Below are 18,935 nucleotides of genomic sequence, written 5' to 3'. Positions count from 1 at the left end.
AAATAGGACTATCATTTATTTATTTTTTACAAAATAGGTTATTTGGACTGTGTTTTTTTTGCTCTGAAATGTTACTCGTCAATTACAATGGTCTTATTTATGGGCCCTTAAAATGATTCCGTTGGGTGAAAATCAGTGGTTTCCATGGGCTTTGATCAGATTCAAGTTAGTTCTTTAATTTAATGAGGTACACTACCAGAACACTTACAGGTGGAAGTGGGGCGTTCTGGGAGAGATGTGTCCATGGCATTGCTATGGGTCCAAGACAACTCGACAGCATAAGACAAGACCCTTAACTGAAACAAGAGGAGAATTGGGGGTTGGGAGGAGGGCATAATCGCTATGGCCAAAAAGCCTGATGAAGTGTAGGAAAATGAAGACAAGATGAAGGATCCTAACAAGGAGATAGTTATTTCTGAAGCAGTCCAAGGGTTCCTTCATTGAGTCCTCCACGACTTCCTGCACCTTTGCCTCTCACTGCTCCCCTTTTCCTTTCCCTTCCTCTTTCGGAGTTCCCCAGCTTCTCTCAGTCCTTGGGTCTTCTGCCTCTTCTTCAGTGCTGGTAGCTCAGTAAATCCTGTCTCAACCTCGGGTCTTTCTGACGACCAGTCAACATCCTGGTTCCTTAATGGCGTTCATTATTTAATTATGAAATTATCTCTCTAAATATTCAGGTTGGAAGTTTTCTCCGCATTTATAGTCTTCATGCAAAAATTCATCAAGTCAATCCTGAGAACGAGGCAAATAGCTCCTACCTAGAATTTCACCTGCATGGGGGCACCTGCTATGGTCGAGGAATCAGAGTCCTGCCAGAAAGTAACTCTGATGTCAAAGAGATGCAAAAGTAAGGATGTTTATGACCTACCGGTATTAAGCACCAAAAAATTGAAGGAAATAATACTGGCATATTCAAACCGTGAAAAGCACTGTGGCCTAATGGAAAAAGCATGGGCCTGAGAGTCAGAGAACCTGGCTCTGCCATTTGTCTGCTGTGTGACCCAGGACAAGTCGTTTAACTTCTTTATACCTCAGCTTCCTCATCCGTAAAATGGGAATTCAATACCTGTTCTCCTCATACTTAGAATGTGAATCCTGGTTAGAGCAGGGGCTGTGTTTAACCTGATTCTTTGTGTCTGCCTCAGTATTTAGTACAGTACTTGGCACATAGTAAGCACTTTACAAATATCACAATTATTATTATTCCTAAAGTTTTCAGCTAACAAGGAGATCTCAAGTGGCCCATCCCTCTGCCAGCTCCTGTAACCAATATCTAGTGGTCATTTTGGGTAAGTCAGAAATGGCCAGAGCCCAGCATTCTCCGGATGATGATCCAAGCCCAAATGATGTTTCTGCATCTGTCCAGTATGTGGGTGAATCACAAATGTCGTGCTGATGACATATGCTATTTCATGAGTTAGAAATTCACTTTTATTTTAAAATAGTGTATTCTTTGTGTTATAGATGTATGGATTCTTTGGATTTGACAGCATACCAGTGTTTGAACAGCGTCCCGCCAATAGAGCCTGATGACAGTTTAAGCAATTTTTCGAGTAAGGACCAAATGATTTCCTTTATTTTTTTCTGCATAAAAATAATGCCTGAAAATATAGAACTCATTTAGTACCATACCTTGCACTTATGTAAATTGTAGAAAAAAATTATATTTTTACAAACACTTTAACTCCCTAGGCTTACTACCAGTTTTTCCTGTTAACAGCAAGCATTGATTCCTCATAATGAAACCTCTGCTTCCTTTACAATTACCTGGCATAAGTGCAGCAGTTAAATTATTAAAGAATAGCCTCTTTTGTGCTTAGTACAATTCCTAGTGCTTAGGACTTAGTACATACAAAAATAACCAAAGTAGGCAATCCAGGATTTACGTTTGATGTGAAATGATGTGTCAGGGTATAAATGATTGATAAGGTGTTTAATACATTCACCCACCTTTGAGGGATATTGTTACAGGCAATATTTCAAAAATTCTGAATAGAAAAGTTGGGAGGAATTAGAGGTGTTGGGTATATGGGGAGTGATAAGGAGGTGGCCAAGTAAATTGCCACTGGATACTTGCAGGAACATTTCACAGTTTAGAAGTGGGAAAAACTCCCTAAATTAATATAAGCCTTCAGGCTCTCTATTCAACTGAAAAATATGCCGTAAATCATAAAAATATGGATTTGATGAAGATGTTAAAACCCCAGTTGGAATAAGTGAGTGAAAAAAATTGTTTTTTTAAAGACTGCCAGAGATAGCCCAAACCACTCCTACTTGAAATCTGAAGGCTTAACCAAATGTTCTTGTAATGCAGTACTTTCTCTCCTGGCTATTTCCAGCATTTGATCCTGTGTGACTGCCACTTGTATGAGCTCTCTTCCAATCTTCAGTGGTGACTCAAAGGCATTCAGCCTTTTTTGGTGCCCTCTCAGTAGGGTGACCAGCTCAGAAAACAGGGTCTTTGGGGTCATTTCGAGAGACGTTTCTCTGGATAACTGTTCTTACTTCAGTAACAAAATCCTCTGTTAATTGAAATATCACCTTCCCCAACCTTGTCGTGCTCTTCTAATCCTCTAGTTTAATAACATTTCACCCAGATACCTCCTGGTGCTGTTAAAGATGTTAGAAGGATGAGTGACATCAAAGCCAAAATGGCTTTGAGGTTGTAAGAGGTAGAAGCTTATGAAATATTCTCTCTGTCTCTTCAAAAAGTTTGTAAACACTCCAAGCTAGATCCAAAAAAAACCCATTTTTAGAAGCAAAATTTTGTGAATGCACCATTAAAATATCATTTTATGCTATTTATAAAATCATCTCATTAAAATTAACAGGACCTTTGCCCTATCCTCCCCTGACTTTCCTTCCGTGCTGTATTTTTTTTCATGAGTTCAGAAAATGTTTAATTTATGATTTTTTTCTGTTACATAGGCCAAGGAATAGTATCACCGAATGATATGGAAAGATGTCAACAGCTGTCTGCCACAGGTAGGATATTTTTGATTAACGTATCTGTTCTGAAAAATAGATATAGTGAAGGAAATTGCTTCAGAAATGTGTCCTCAAACACTAATCATTCTTCAGCTAGTTCAGCTACATTCCAACAATTTAAGTCCTAGGGCAAGTGATTGTGCTTTTATCATCTTCTTATATTTTCAGTTTGTTCCCAAAATGGTAAAGCAAGAAGTACTAAAGTAGTTGTGTGTTTTCAACACTGCATAGATGGTTTAGTATCTGAAATGAGCATTTTTGTGGATTGTTACAATGTCAAGTTGTTACTGTCACAAACTGAAAAGATTCATTTGTCTTATGTTATACTGTAGGCATCATATTGCACCAGATTTTCAGTTACTTGCTATAGCTGACAATGCCTTTTCACATATTATTTTGGCATAGAAACCAGGCTCTTAACTCTAAAGAAGGCCCTACCAAAATTATTCTGATCCCAAGATTGGCACATCTCCTCCTAGAAGCCGTCCCTGACTAAACCCTCCTCTTCTCTTCTCCCACTCCCTTCTGTGTCTCACTGACTTGCTCCCTTCCATTCATCCTCCCTCCCATCCCCACATCACACACACACACACACACGTGTGTGTATATATATATATATATATATATATATATATATATAGATATATATAGATATATATAGATAGATACAGGCTCCTGTTTCTTGGTATGGAGATTCCCCTCAGTTTTGTCCTATAGGCAGTTCCTCCTTCACACATAGCCTTTTCTGAATGGAATAACTTTCTAAGTTGTTAAGGCAAGTTGCTTAACTTTTCGATGCCTCTGTTACCTCACCTATAAAATGGAGATTAAGACTGTGAGCCCTATGTGTGAGACAGGGACCGTGCCCAACCTTATTACATCGTATCTACCCCAGCATTTGGTACAGTGCCTGGCACATAGTAAGCACTTAACAAATATCACAATTATTATCATTATTATTATCATCGTCATTATTAATAATAAGACTGCTGATCTGTTAGTGATCAGTGAACAATAGTTAGTATTACATAGTAGTAGGTTATTTTAGGGTAGAAGCTTTGGGAAGATCAAGAAATCGAGAGTCACATTACAAGTACCCAATTGGTAGGTAGCAATTGTGATTTTGTAGGACAGGGCAATCATTATGGAGGCACAGGATGGAACAGGTTATCAGCTATATCCTGCACATCTAGAGATGTACTTCGCCATCAGTAACATCATAATAATAATGGTGGTGGTATTTATTAAGCACTTACTATTTGCCAAACATTGTGCTAAGTAGTTTGTAGATACAAGATAATCCTGTTGGACACAATCCTTTTCCCCCCGAGAGTTTAGAGTTCACAGTCTAAAGAGGCATGGAAATTGCATATTTTATCCCCATTTGTCAGATGAGGAAATTGACACAGCGGCTAAGCGACACCCAAGGTCACATTGCAGGCAAGTGGTGGAGCCAGGACTAGAACCCAATGTGTAATTTTTTTTAGTGTCCATCACCACTGCTAGATTGTTAGCACCTTGAGAGCAGAAATTGTGTCCACAAATTGTTGTTCTCTTCCAGAAGCTTAGCACAGCACAGAATAAGTGCTCAATAAATACTGCTGGTTGATGGATTGACTCTGCAGCTCCTGATTTTCAGTACTGTGCTCTTTCCACTAGGCTACCCTACCATCTTTGGGTTTAAAGAGCAGGTTCATGTACAGCTATGTGGGCTTATGATGAGAAAAAAGCAGATTTAGTAATTTTGAGGGTTGGCCTTTTCTGACTATTTTTATACAAGTATATAATTTGGAGAAATTTGCGAAATGAGTCCAGTTTAAACTACTATATGGTGTTTCTTCACTAACAAATAATTCCTTTATAGTCCTAACAGCTCACCAGCATCTGGAGACAACATCATTAAATGTGATTTTGAAAAATGAAGCTCCTCAGCAGTATCGCATCAGAGCAAAAATGAGAACTTTTAAACCCCAGAAGCTCTATCAGTCTGTTAAACTGTACTGCCCAAAATGCCACTCATTGTAAGTAATTCATAATTACACTTTTCAGACTCAGTTGGCTGTCAATTTTGTATGTACAATTATCTTTAAATGTAATTTTAAGCAATTAGTAAAAACTCAGCATATGGTTGTCTGGAGAACAAGCTGAAAGATCTAGGGAAAATGCATTGATTCTAGGAATATCTGGTTTTTTCCAATGCTGTGTGTCCCTTCCTAAAATAAGGGTTGGTCTTAATTGCTGATATGATCATTTTCTTGTAGGTCTTTGCAATTCTTCTCAAATTTCTGCACTTCAGCAGAGGGTAAATTTTTGTGAACATTGACATCTGATAAAAGAGTAACACAGACGTACTAAAAGAAAGTATTTCAGAAGATATGTCAAGTTCAATGAGGGGTGTAAAGGCCTACCTTGAAATGATGGCCTAATCATAGAAATTCACAATTATGGTACTTGTTAAGCACTTACTATGTGCCAAGCACTGTTATAACCACTGGGATAGATACAAGTTAATCATTCTGGACCCAGTCCCTGTCCTATATGGGTCTCACAGTCTAAATAGGAAGGATTAGGATTTAATCCCCATTTTGCAGCTGAGGTAACTGACTTGCCCAAGGTGACACAACAGGCAAGGGGCAGAGCCAGGCTTGGAACTCAGGTCTTCTGACTCCCAGGACCGTGGTCTTTCCACTAGGCCACACTGCTTCCAAATTGTTTCCGTTCCTTTCCAAATTAGCTCTAGACATGCCCCTCTGCAGAGAACCCACAACCCCGCAGGGGGATCACTGATTTGGAGCTATGCATTGAGACCATAATATCATTTTCCCCCAGAAATGCAGCCTTCTCTGGGGAAAACAAAAAACAACCTGAAATAGCTATTATTAAGCCACAGTCCTGTCATAATTTAGGCCTGATTTTATTTAATTTTTAAAAAAGGAGCTTTGAAAACATTGAAACTTCCTGAAGCGTACTTTATTAGTTCTCACATTGAGCCCAATTTCCCTGTAGCTGAAATTTACTCCTTGGTAATGCTTTTCTGGGCAGATTTTGAAGGCCTGATCCTAGTATTTATCCGCTACAAACCATCGCCCTCCATCAGATGCCATTCTGATGTTTAAAGACCTCTCCAAATGAAGCTGAATCCAGATCCCATCTCCCTAAGCTCTCCTTAATCAGGCTGTCCATTCTCACCCAACGCAGCCCAATCCAAGTGCTACAAGAAACACCTCACATTCTGATTGATTAGTACTTTGTCAGGCAGTGCCTTGTCAGAGGGGAATAATATATGGAAGTGACCCTTGTAGCCAGTGATGGATTAAGGGAGGAAAAAATTAAAATCCCAAACTCTGCACCCCGCCAGCCAGGAAGATGGGAGTGGGAACACCATGATAACCAGAAAAGTCCCCTTTTTTGAATTTGGGTCGTTAGAGGAACATATTGAAAACAGAAAGTATACTGTTCATATATGGTGGGGTTCTGGTTGGAACATTGTCAGCGAGTGAGACTCATTTCCATTTTCAAAATATTGATGATTAAAAGGGACTCAGTAATGGAGGGTCCCTATAGTTTATTTTGTGTTGCTGTAGAAAGGATGGGCGTTTCAGAGACTTATTGCAAAGCAGTTAAAAGGCAGTTTGCTTGAGGTTTTTTTAAATGAATACAATTGGAAGATGAAGCATTGACTTGCTCCCTTTGCTCTTCCCCCCAACTTTCCTCACCCCACAACACTTATGTGTATATGTATATATCTATAGTTCTATTTATATGTATGCCTGTTTACTAGTTTTGATGTCTGTTTCCCCTCCCCCCACCCCCCAGACTGTAAGCCCATTGTGGGTAGGGATTGCCTCTCTTTATTGCTGTATAATACTTTCCAAGTGCTTAGTACAGTGCTCTGCACACAGTAAGTGCTCAATAAATATGATTGAATGAATGAAAATGATTTAGAATCACAGGAACAAGATCTAGAAAACCAAGTAAAAAGCATAGGTTTGTCGCTGAACAAGTCATGGGATCCAGTAACTGGAATACTGTGTGTAATTCTGGGCACCACATCTTGTTACGGTCATAACAGAACTGGAGAAAGGTAGGCAGAACAACTAAAGGAGGCTAGGTTAAATAGATTACAACTCCAGCCTATGAAGATGAAACATACACTACTGTAATACTCTGTCTAGCTGCAGTCAGAAAAAGGTAATACTATCCCCCAGCAAGTGCCTAATTCACTGTTAGGACCTAATTGTAGGCATAGTTGTACTTTCCCTGGCACTTAAGTACAGTGCATTGCACTCAGTGGACAATAAGTGAATATCTTTACTACTAGAATTGAGACCAGCATTACTCTTCCAAGCTTCTTCTAAAGCAGATCTCATATTTACCTATTGGTTGTTAAATGTTTTTAGGCAAGAGGTCCCCGATGAGAGTGATTTTGATTTAATTTTGCGAGAGAGTGCTGCAAAGAGTCCAAATTCCAAACTACAAAATACATCGTTGTATGATTCAGACATGTGGAATATCAAAAATGGAGAAAGAAAAGTAGCAATTCATTTTGTAAAAAATAATGGAATTCTCCAAAATCCTGAAGACAGCTTGATTTTGACTGAAGGTGAGTTACTGTCATTGATATTGAGCAACTTCTTCCATTTCCAGATGTGTTAAAGTTTAATAGTAAGTGTTAGAGTTAAATTGGTTTTTGACGAATGTGGGTATTACTCCTGAAATATCCATATAAATCTAAAGTTGTAAAATCGGAACCTTCATATTTCAAGCCAGTATCAGAAGCGTATTTTGAGGCTGTGGTGCAATGTAAATCTGATTATACCTGTGTTTGAACTCAGCTCTTACATTGGACCAAAGCTCACATGTCAAAGCTGAGCTAGAGAAATCCAGGGCTTCCTTTTTATGGACAGCTATTATCAATTTGGCCTCTGGGTGTCAGTATTGTTTCATAAAAATTAAACTAAAGCCCGGCTTTTCTAGTCTTTCGGAGTTGGGATGGAAAGGGGAACGTTGCAAAAGAAAACCAAGTTTTAATTAAAGAGCATGAATAGAGAATATTAACAGTGTTCGGTATTTTGGCACACTGATTTTAAATCAAGGTCACCTTTCGACAACGATCAGTGTGTATTTAACAGCACCTACACAATCTTTTTTGAAGTTTTCTTCTTCCCGAAGAGTAGTTATAGAAGGAAAAAATTGTCTCTTTGGCTCTTTGGGAACACCAAGTGCTCCTAAAATTCAGATGCTGTGTTCCTAAGGGACCCCACATTAAAGAAAACCTGTGCTGTAGTAGTATTCACCCCGTGCCCGACACCATATGCATACACACAAATCTTTCCTTCTAACCCCACATCGTGCTGAACCCAGATATGTGCACAGTGTTGGAAAGTAAAAAAAATACATTCTGGGAGAAATGTTAAGGAATGCTAATCCCATTGATAACTGTTCTCTACTAGGTTTAAGAAATATTGAAGTTCAAGTAGTAGAGCTTTAGTGGGAGACAGTCAATCAATGGCATTTATTGAGTGCTTACTATGTGCAGAGCACTGTACTGAGCACTTGGGAGAGTACAGCACAAAATAATATGTTCCCTTCCCATAACAAGCTTACAATCTAGAAAGGAAGACACCTTACAGGAAACCATTACAAATGAATTCAGTAAACAAAAATGTGCAAAAAAAATTCTTCTACTTCTGCCAGTTTGACACTGTCACCGTCACGCCGTGTAGGTGAGAGACATTAGGATGAGAGGAGAAACTAAGTAATGTTTTGTTATCTATTTTGTTATCTGGGGGCCTTTATTCTGTGATTCTTTCTCTTTACAGTTTATTATCTCCACCCCAAGGTCCTACAACCCATAAGACTCCCATACTTCAATCAGAGAATGGTTGTTCAAGGGTAGCCTAAGATTCTCCTCACTCCCATGGCCTTCCTAGCATTACTAACCCATTAAATGTACTAAAATCATCGACTCTTTGAATAATGCGAAAACTCTGTTGAATTCAGACGAGGAAGCTTTCTCTGTTAACATCCAAATTACTGTTGACCAGCTAATACTAGGACAATCCTCCTTGTGCTATATATTGTTCTAGAAGGAAGGAAATCAGATCGATCTGTTTGATTTGCTCTTCCAAAGTGTCGTTAGTTACTTCCTAGTACAAATTGTCCTAGATTATTTGAGATTGATTTTATTTGATCATTTGTTCTAATATCTTCCAAAGAATTGCTGTGGAGACCACTCTGAAAGTTTCAGAACAATGCGTTTTCTTTGTCTAAAGGAGAGAGCACAACATCTGTCTTCTTCCATTCCTCAGGGACTTTCTCTATTGTCCATATGAGGTCTCAAAAATAATGACCAGCAACTCTGCGATAACAGCCACCATATCCTTAAAATTTTTAGAATACATATCATCAAGCATAGCTGATGTGAATCTAGCCTGGAATTTTAATAATAATAATAATGATGGCATTTGTTAAGCGCTTACTATGTGCCAAGCACTATTTTAAGTGCTGTGAGGAATACAAGGTGGTCAGGTTGTCCCATGTGGGGCTCACAGTCTTAATCCCCATTTTAGAGATGAGGGAACTGAGGCTCAGAGAATAATAATCATAATAATAACAATGGCATTTGTTAAGCGCTTACTATGTGCCAAGCACTGTTTTAAGTGCTGTGGGGGATACAAGGTGGTCAGGTTGTCCCTCGTGGGGCTCACAGTCTTAATCCCCATTTTACAGATGAGGGAACTGAGGCTCAGAAAATAATAATAATAATAACGATGGCATTTGTTATGCACTTACTGTGTGCCAAGCACTGTTCTAAGCACTGAAGAGAAGTTAAGTGAGATACACAGAGTCCCACAGCGGACAAGTGACGTCTCTCTATGTTGCCGACTTGACCTTCCCAAGCGCCTAGGCCAGTGCTCTGCACACAGTAAGCGCTCAGTAAAGACGATGGAATGAACGAATGAAAGTGGCAGAGCCGGGATTAGAATCAGGGACCCCTGATTCCCCAACCCGGGCTCTTGTCACCACATGGGTTTCCTAATAGAAACAGAGTAGAAATAAAGAACATTGCCGATGTAGACCTAGGAGGTGTGGGGGAGGAATTGGGGTGAGGAACATCTTGGTACTATTTCTTCAATTCATATTTGGCTTTCCAACCATTCTATTTTAACAAAAAGATGAAATATGTACAGAAAATGATTAAAATAGCTTCCACCTTTTCACAGTACTGATTTACCAGTTTTTCCGTTTTGTCTGTCCAAGGGAGAAAAAAAAACATTGCCTGAGATATTAAACAAGTAGAATTCTCTTTACCCACAAATTGGTGAAATCATCTACCTTTCTTTCGTTGGTATGTGGCCATTTAATGGGTTCCGTGGCCATTTTCAGGATTCTTGGTACCTTTAAATTGGTTAAGTTTCTGATCTTTCTTCTCTTGTGTCTGTGTGGCTTTTGTTCTTGAAAATTATTGCATCTGCAGGGATAGTGGGTAGTTACTTGCTTTTAAATGAAGACTATTTGGCCATAATAATAATAATAATAATGATAGCATTTGATAAGCGCTTACTATGTGCAGAGCACTGTTCTAAGTTCTGGACATGTAAGTAGTGACCAAGCCCAGGACTGGCCAAACAGTGCTGTGCACACAGTAAGCGCTCAATAAATACAATTGATTGCTTGAATAATGACCAAGCACAGGACATTTCATAAATGTTTTCTGCTTTATAAAAGATTTCCTCCTACAATATCCAGAGAGTTTAAATCGTTACAGTAAATTATTTAGATGAGGGTGGCAATGAAGAAAAAATAGAAACACAGGCATTTGACCAAACATGATGTAATTTTGTCCTGTAATTTTTAAATCTATCTTTGTCTATTTGAAGCTTAAAGAAAATGTGCCTGAAAACAAGTTTGTTTGGCCTTTTTTTAGCATCCATCTGCTTATGTTGATTCTTCCTCACCTGAAATAATTTTCTTCTCTTTCTGATAGAATTTCCACAGTAACCATTTACTGCTCTGCCACCCAATTGAATATCTCAGTTTCCTCCATCTGTTTTATAGAATGAAACAGATTTTTAACAATTTTGCTAATTATTTAAAGAGCTGCATTTATTCATAGAGTGGAACTACAGGGATCAATGGAGTTCCTCTTCCTTTTACCCAGAGGATTACTCTTGACTTATTCAAGACAAAAAGGTCAACCTACTTCATATTTGAATATTAGAACATAGAGTTGATATTTTAATGTTTCTAAATGTATGTATTTCAAATGTATCTTCCTTTGAGAAACTCAAACAAGAGAAAGAAAATCTTTTATCATCTTTAAATTGTATATTATTAGCCAGGGTTATGCTCTGTTTTCAACCAGTCTGAACTGACCCAACTTCTCCAGAGTACCATTTGACTTAAAAACACTGAGCCTTTCTATGAAATAGAAACAATGAGTAGAGTTTGTAGCAGTTGACTACTATGGCTAGGTTCCCAGAATTTTGCTAAATGCCATATCAGTAACTTCGTGGTGCCAATGAACAGAACCCGTAATAAACAGTGGACAACTGTACATCATGACAGCGTGTTTGCCAAATGAAGGGCAGCACTCTTGGGGAGATCTTGGTTTATTTGTTAGGCACACAAGCACTACTCACTCAGCCTAGAGTTCCAGGGAGCTGTGATTCTACTCTGTAAATGAACTCTTTAAATCTTGCAAAAAGAATTATTTAAAAATTGTATTTTTAAAGAATTTCTTCCTCTACAATAGGAGGAACGCTAAATGAAATCTGCAAACTCTCCAGGAAATTTCAAAGCGTTATTCCTGTGATATCTGGTGAGGAAGACCTCCTGCTCCTAGACCTTGCAGCACCATTCCTAATCCAAGGCAAAACATGGCACTATGGGTAAGTGTGGAAATGGTTAATTTCATAACAAAAAATGCATAAAGCTTATTTTCCTATTGGTGACTCAGTAGCTATCAAAGGCAATTGATGACTTATCTGTGCTGAGTTAGGGTTTTCAAATTGCGTTATGGAGACTGTGAAGCTTGCAAAGATGACATATATGATAGGTGTAGGAAATTGACAAATCATCCCTTAAATGTCATACCTTAGCTCATTGTGTTGGGGTGTTGTTTTTCATTGAAAGGCACTTCCTTTGAAGAACCCCTCCACTTCCAGCTGTGCCCTTGGAAGGAAATGTCTTACTAAACATGCGGCCAAAAGGCAATACCAGTAGAGAGAATTTACAAAGTGATAACTGTAAATTTGCTTAGTACAGTGCCTGGCACGTAGTAAGCGCTTAACAAATACCACAATTATTATTATTATTATTGGTGAAGAGTTATTCATGCCTAGATTGGGGCATCCACATTAATGTTTCATTGAAGTTGAGGTTTTTATTTCCTGTTAAATCTACAGTTATCATTGGCACAGTAGTCATTTCTAGGGCATGTTTATTGTAGCTTAAAAATTCATGCCTGGATAACTAGTTGTGTAGAAGATTTTTTTTGTGGGAACCTTTGTAATATTGCCATGTTACAGGTAGTTTCTTTGTAACTGGGGCAGTTTGGGCTTAGACATATTTGTCTTCTGTTCCCTAATTGAGCACATTGCATTAAATGAGATGAGCCACATGTTTTGCCATAGCAGACCTAAAAATGGTCTACCAGGTTTAGATGATGCCAGGTTTCTATTTATTTATAAGCGAAGGTGTATGACTTGAGTTAAAAGTGTGTTTTAAGTAGAAGAGTGTGAGTGTCAAGGATCAGAGAAAACAGAAAGTGGTAGGAGAAGCAGAAGTGTGGCCTAATGGAAACAGCATGAGCTTGGAGTCAGAGGACTTGGGTTCTGATCCTGGCTCTGCCATTTGCCAGCTGTGATACCTTGGGAAATTCATTTAACTTCTTTGTGCCTTAGCTTTCTCTTCTTTGAAATAGTTCTTGATCTACTACCTAATCTAATACCTTATCTCCCTTCTACTTAAGCTGTGAATCTCATGTGGGACAGGAACTTTGTCTGACCTATTTAAATAGGTCAGCCCCAGTGCTAAGTACAGCGCTTGGCAGACAATAAGCACATAAATGCCACAATTATTATTATTACAAATCAGAACTGTCCATGTTGTTAAATTGAAACTATTATGTGATTGACATTGTTACACAGATGCCTATCATCGAATTTTCTTCCAGCAGGCCACTGTAGTCAGAATGATTAGTGGGAATTCCAAAAAGAGTTTGTGATGTGCTACTTTAGATGAAGTCTTCTCATCTGATAGAAATGCACTTGAAACTGTAAGAAGTTTTAATCTTAGACTGAATAACATGCTCTTAGTACACAATAGCCAAAATATTGTTTCTCCACCTTGGTTAGATTCTTTTCCTCTTACCCCATTCCTGTCACTTTTCATCCCTTCCTCCCTGTCACTCTTTCTCTCCCTTGCCTTTGACATTTCTCAACTCTCCACTCTTCCATTGGAAAATTTGTCCCCATTCTCTCTGACCTATGCTTCTCTCCTCTACTCTCTCAGGTCTCCATCCCCTCCTAGTGTGCTTCTTTATTATGCCCACACACTGTTCTTTGCTTTCAACCATGGGGTACTCTATATTTTTTTTTGCAATAATGTATTTCCTAGGATTTCTCCTCTGCAAGTCCTTTTGATCTTTTTCAGCCTCTACCTGTTTTCCCCTGCCTTGCCTGTCTTAATTATTCTTCCTTGTATTTTGTTCGTATTCCTTCCTCTTCTCTGCTCTCCAGTGCCTCCACCCGACTCTTTGCATCAGTGGCCCGTGGCCTGGTCATTTCCTTTCATGGGGAGCAGAAGGGGAATGCTGACAGGGTGATGGAGCTCCCTTCCCTGAGCATGACTTATTTTAAAAGCAAAATGTGAAATTGTTTGCTGGGTGGTTGGGGGATATTTCTCTTCCTTTCCCCACAGGAAAGCCTTAGAACTACCTTGAGAGAGAAAATTATGCATCTACCCTTATATCTTTCCTCCCTGGCTGTGGGATGGCAGCCAAAAGCCTTTCATTCACCACTTATGGGAAGTGGAATGAAAACTCCAGTGAGACCTTCCAGTGACTGGCTCTGCAGGCCCACTTGATAATACTACTACTACTACTACTAATAATAATAATGGTATTTGTTAAGCACTTACTCTGTGCCAAGCACTGTACTAAGCTTTAGGGTGGATACAAGTGATTTGAGTTAAGCACTGTCCCTGTCCCACATGGGGCCCACAGTCTTAATCCCTATTTTACAAATGAGGTAACTGAGGCACAGAGACAGTCACACAGCAGACTGATAGTGGAGCCAGATTTAGAATCCAGGTCCTTCAAACTCCCAGGCCTGTGTTCTATCCACTGGGCCAAGCTGCTTCTGAACACGAACCAAGCCTAAGGGAGGGGAGGGAATGGCAGGAATTGGCCAGGAAGCAGCTACATCAGCGTTTCTTTTGCTGGTTCCCCATTAAGGGAGAGAGGCAGCCTAGTGGGGCATGAAGGGAGAATACTGTGTTCCTCTCCATTGGCTGGGCGGATCCCAGCGGCTCTGTAAGAATCTTTTGTGTATAAATGGTCTGTGCTATAGAAACAATATTTTCAAAACGCAGGAATTTGAGCTATTTTTCTAACCAAATTTTTCCTTCTCTGTCAGGTGCAGACTGTGTTCTAATCTAAAGACTATACAGAATCTGAATTCACTTGTTGAAGAAGCAGCATGGGCGCCTGCTGCTGTTGCCCAAGGTGAGCTGACATTTTGTTAGCTTTTAAACCCTCATAGTATTATTTTTAAGGGGGCTACAAAAGAATATCAAACATGACACCAACATGTCTTCAAGGTTATGAAGAGATGAGTACAATGGCATTTATATGTAATTTGGCAAGGGGAAGGGAAGATAAAGGATGGATAGCATTCCTGTTATCTGTGCCCTCTCGCTTTCTTTTTTTCTCTTTCTCTTCTCCTTCCACCCCAACTCTTTAATTTTCCCTCCCCTCTTTCTCCTTTTCTACCCTTCCCCTTAATCATTTTTGGAAAGGGAATATGAGAAATTGTGGGTTTTGAAAGAGAGTTTCAAAGTAGCATTATCCTAAAATCTTGCTCCCCCCTCCCCACCAACTACTCACCTAAACTCTACACTCTCCCTGCCACTTTCTATTCTGGATGTTGTGAGAGAACTGTTCTCCGGTCTTAAAGGGAGTATATAACCTATCTATGCTAAGGAAAATTTGAGGTGTGTGCTACAGACAGTAGATTAAAGTTAATATGTTTATGTGAATCCCAGTACTTTAACTTCAGTAATCTGTTTCTATGAGCCTTGTCTGATCCCAGTCCAAGTTAGTGTTTCAGCATTTCAGTTCAGTTGTATGCCTGCTGTCTGAAGTCCTGTATCAAAAAGTTAACCATTTATTTCTCACTAGTTTTGGGTATCGAACCACTCCTATATGTCTTTGTTATGAAGTTTACTCTTGATGATGGAACAGGAAAGCTGGAAGCTTATCTGATGGACTCTGTAAGTAGCCTGATTATTGGTTTCATATTTAGCAGTAAGAATACCCTTAGATTTATGAAGATGCAAAAGTTTTTACTATTGTAGATAACTGAGAATTAAAAATTTGAAGCATAAAATTTTACTAATATTTTTCGTAAGAATCTTAAAGTAATTTGGGATTTTTGTCTTATATGAGGTCCGAATCCAAGGAGGAGTTCAGAAGGACATTTCAGATGTTTCATATTGTTAAAACGACGTTGAATCTACTCTAAAATAGTGAACAAGAGACTTTCCGAGGTGTCAGCCACTCTGTTTTATAAGTGCTTCATTACCTAGATGGAAGAGCATGGCCAATGAGAATTCGAGACAACTCCCATTGAGAATTCTTCATGTACTAGCATTTACACTGAATCAATTAGAATAGAATATCATATCTTTATCTTAGCTGAATTATATGTAAATTAGAGGGATCTTAGCAGCGTGGCTTAGTGGAAAGAGGACAGGCTTGGGAATCAGAGGTTGTGGGTTCTAAATCTGGCTCTGCCACTTGTCAGCTGTGTGACTTTGGGCAAGTCACTTAACTTCTCTGGACCTCAATTACCTCGTCTGTAAAATGGGGATTAAGACTGTGAGCCCCGTGTGGGACAACCTGATGACCTTGTATCTACCCCAGTGCTTAGAACAGTGCTTGGCACATAGTAAGACATTATTATTATTGTTATTATTTTGAATTTGGTTTTTAATCATTTTGGTGGTTGACATCAATCTCAAAAGACAACATTATTATTGTTATTATCTTGAATTTGGTTTTTAATCATTTTGGTGGTTGACATCAATCTCAAAAGCTAGACATGAGAGTGGGTAGAAATTGAAATTACCAAATTTTGGAAGGGGTGGATGGGGAGAATACAGAAAAATTATTTTCCGAATTTCATATCATCCAAGGTACCCACTGAGGTTTCAAATATGGTGTGGTCCAAATAAAAGGAAACATTTATTTACACTGTGGGTGATAAGTCTTTTGATTTTGACACTCACAAACTCAGAAAACATCAGTAAATTAAAGAAGGGGATGTATGACTTGTGCACACGAGGGCCATAATGGACTCCTAAAGTGAAAAGTTAGAAATTGAGTGGAAACAGAGAAGATTTAGATTGATTCATGGATGATAGGTTCATGATGAGTCATTAGAAAATGAATGATGTTAAGTGAACCAAAGCCATGCAGTTGGATACCAAGGAGGCAATCATCCACCCCACTGGGCTCTAAGCATCCTTTTGCCACTTTGGGAGGCAGCATCCCAGACTGGAAGGATCATTATTCTGAACCACAGTAGCCTTTTATTTGTGTAATGTGCAGTATACATTGCTAAGATTCCTCCTTGGGATGTAAATTATAAAATTAATTTGAAAGCAGCTGAAGGGTTAGACTATCTGGTTCCTCTTCCTCACCATTATTGCCTTTTAACACATGGACAGTTATTTTTGTTACCTGCTACTCTCTTTAATTTCAGCACAATTTAAGTGATCTGAGAATCAGCAAATAGGAGTGGGCTTGGGCTCTAGGCACTTTATGGTCTTTCCTAGTGTGTGACAGCTTTTATTGGTTTGTGGGTGGGGGACTCTTCATTGCTTTGCTTTTCCATCATATTGATCGCTTTCCTTTATCCTCAGGAAAACTTCTTTCAGATTCCTGCATCAGAGATTCTGGCCAGTAATGACCTTCAGAAAAATCTGGAAATGATCATGAGTATGCTTTGTCCACCAGGAAAAAAAATAGGTAGGGAATCAAATTAACAGCTTCAAATGCTTTTTCACTGGAATTCTCAAAAATAATCCCTATGTAACTAAAAGAGGGTTTACCTCGGCACTCAGACTGTAAGCTCGTTGTAGACAGGGAATGTGTCTGTTTATTGTTACATTGTACTCTCCCAAGCACTTAGTGCAGTGCTCTTCACACAGTAAGCACTCAGTAAATACGATTGAATGAATTGAATGAATACACCCCTTATACAACCTCACAATTCAAAGCCCAGCTAGCTGGTGAAGAAATTTGTATTTCATAATCCAGGAGGAAATTTGGAGACAAAGGCGGCTGTCTCAACTGTCATCTCCCCTGTGATAATCATCATCTTTACCTCTCTACTTTGACTGATTTACGTTGGAGTTGGGAGCCTGATGTGTATCAGATTGACGTATAGGAATTCCAGAGAATTTTTCTTGAAGTTATGTGGGCAAGGAGCAGGATCCCAGTTCACTAGCAGTATCATCACATCTAACATGTTGGCTATGACTTGCTCCCCTAACAGCTAAACGAGGGACATCTGCCAGGCTGGGGCGTGGGCATGGGCTAAAAGCAACTGAAATTCCATTCTCCATCAGTGGCCAAAAAGCCCTGCTGATGTGTGCCACAGGGAAGCTGGGCTGACAGGTTCCCCTCCACTCTGAGCAAAGAGGTAGAGAGGATGTGGCCATGGATCAATTTTTGGACCAGTAACTTTCCCACCCACCTGCTGTTTCATTCAACTGAACAAGACTGGAGTTGGGAATCTATCTCTGCAAAGTCAGTGCATGTGTTCAAATATATTTCCAATGAAGAAAATCAAACCAAATGTTTCAGTGATTTTTTTTCCCCCCAGCAGACTTGAATTATGAGTTAATTTTGCTAGTTTATTACGCTTGAGTGAATTTTCGATTGTTGCTAGTTTTAATGGTAAAATGTAATTTGCTTTTGATTTACAGATGCCCACCCTTGGCTGGAATGCTTCATCAAATCTTATAATGTCAGAAATGGCAAGGAAGAGCAAGTTTGCTATCAAATCTTTGACACTGTAGTTGCAGAAGACTTTATCTAGTGTTACAGTTGACAGGATTTCCAAAGTGGTAAATGTATAAAAGCATCACATTCTGGTTTCTAGGGAAAGTGTGACTGTTTCATCTCTCTATATATACTGTTAATATATTGTAAAATATTTATCCAAATGGATTTTATTATTAAAAGAATTTTGTCTTGATAGTTACCTTGCCCATCTGAGTTTCAGTTGATTGGTTTAATATCAGTTCCTAAAAGTGCTTTAATGTTTTAGCACCTTGCCTCTTACATCACTCGGTTAGTGAGTCAGTAGAAATTGATTTATCCTTCAAGCTGCCCAGTTATACTGCCAGAATCAATGATACTTTTGAGGCATCTGAGAAAGACATGCAGTGTGTTTGGTTGTTTATTCTCCAGTAAGATGTTTTAGTAGCAAAGTCTGAAAAAACATCTCAGCATCACAATTCAATTTCTTTGGTTTTGTAGTATTTCCATTTATCAAGCATCAGTTTTCTCCCCTTCTTTCTTAAGGAGCAGAGGCCAACAAGGCTGAGGTTGATTTACTGCCTTAAGTTTCGTGTCAGTGATGCAGATGATATTCACCCAATTATTGGATTAGAAGAGGTTAGCTAGTTAGTTATGTCTGTATTGGACAGACATA

The 18,935-nt window shown here is 39.0% G+C and overlaps 1 protein-coding gene across 2 annotated transcripts in view; it reads left to right on the top strand.

Moving 5' to 3' along the window:
* POT1 (protection of telomeres 1) overlaps positions 1-18,470 on the top strand; it is an 88,299-nt gene extending 69,829 nt beyond the window's left edge. For both annotated transcript variants that reach the window (XM_038753017.1, XM_038753018.1), the window contains exons 11-20: positions 675-844; positions 1,462-1,550; positions 2,926-2,982; positions 4,850-5,006; positions 7,386-7,588; positions 11,744-11,879; positions 14,628-14,716; positions 15,392-15,483; positions 17,137-17,242; positions 18,205-18,470. In XM_038753017.1, the coding sequence (XP_038608945.1) occupies positions 675-844; positions 1,462-1,550; positions 2,926-2,982; positions 4,850-5,006; positions 7,386-7,588; positions 11,744-11,879; positions 14,628-14,716; positions 15,392-15,483; positions 17,137-17,242; positions 18,205-18,317 (1,212 nt within the window). In that variant the 3' untranslated portion in view covers positions 18,318-18,470. The remainder of the gene's footprint in view (positions 1-674; positions 845-1,461; positions 1,551-2,925; positions 2,983-4,849; positions 5,007-7,385; positions 7,589-11,743; positions 11,880-14,627; positions 14,717-15,391; positions 15,484-17,136; positions 17,243-18,204) is intronic.
* Positions 18,471-18,935: the final 465 nt, after the last annotated feature.

This window comes from Tachyglossus aculeatus, chromosome 10 (genome assembly GCF_015852505.1).
Source record: "Tachyglossus aculeatus isolate mTacAcu1 chromosome 10, mTacAcu1.pri, whole genome shotgun sequence".
NCBI classification, from domain to species: Eukaryota; Metazoa; Chordata; class Mammalia; order Monotremata; family Tachyglossidae; genus Tachyglossus; species Tachyglossus aculeatus.
This window is presented reverse-complemented; position numbering and strand designations above follow the sequence as displayed.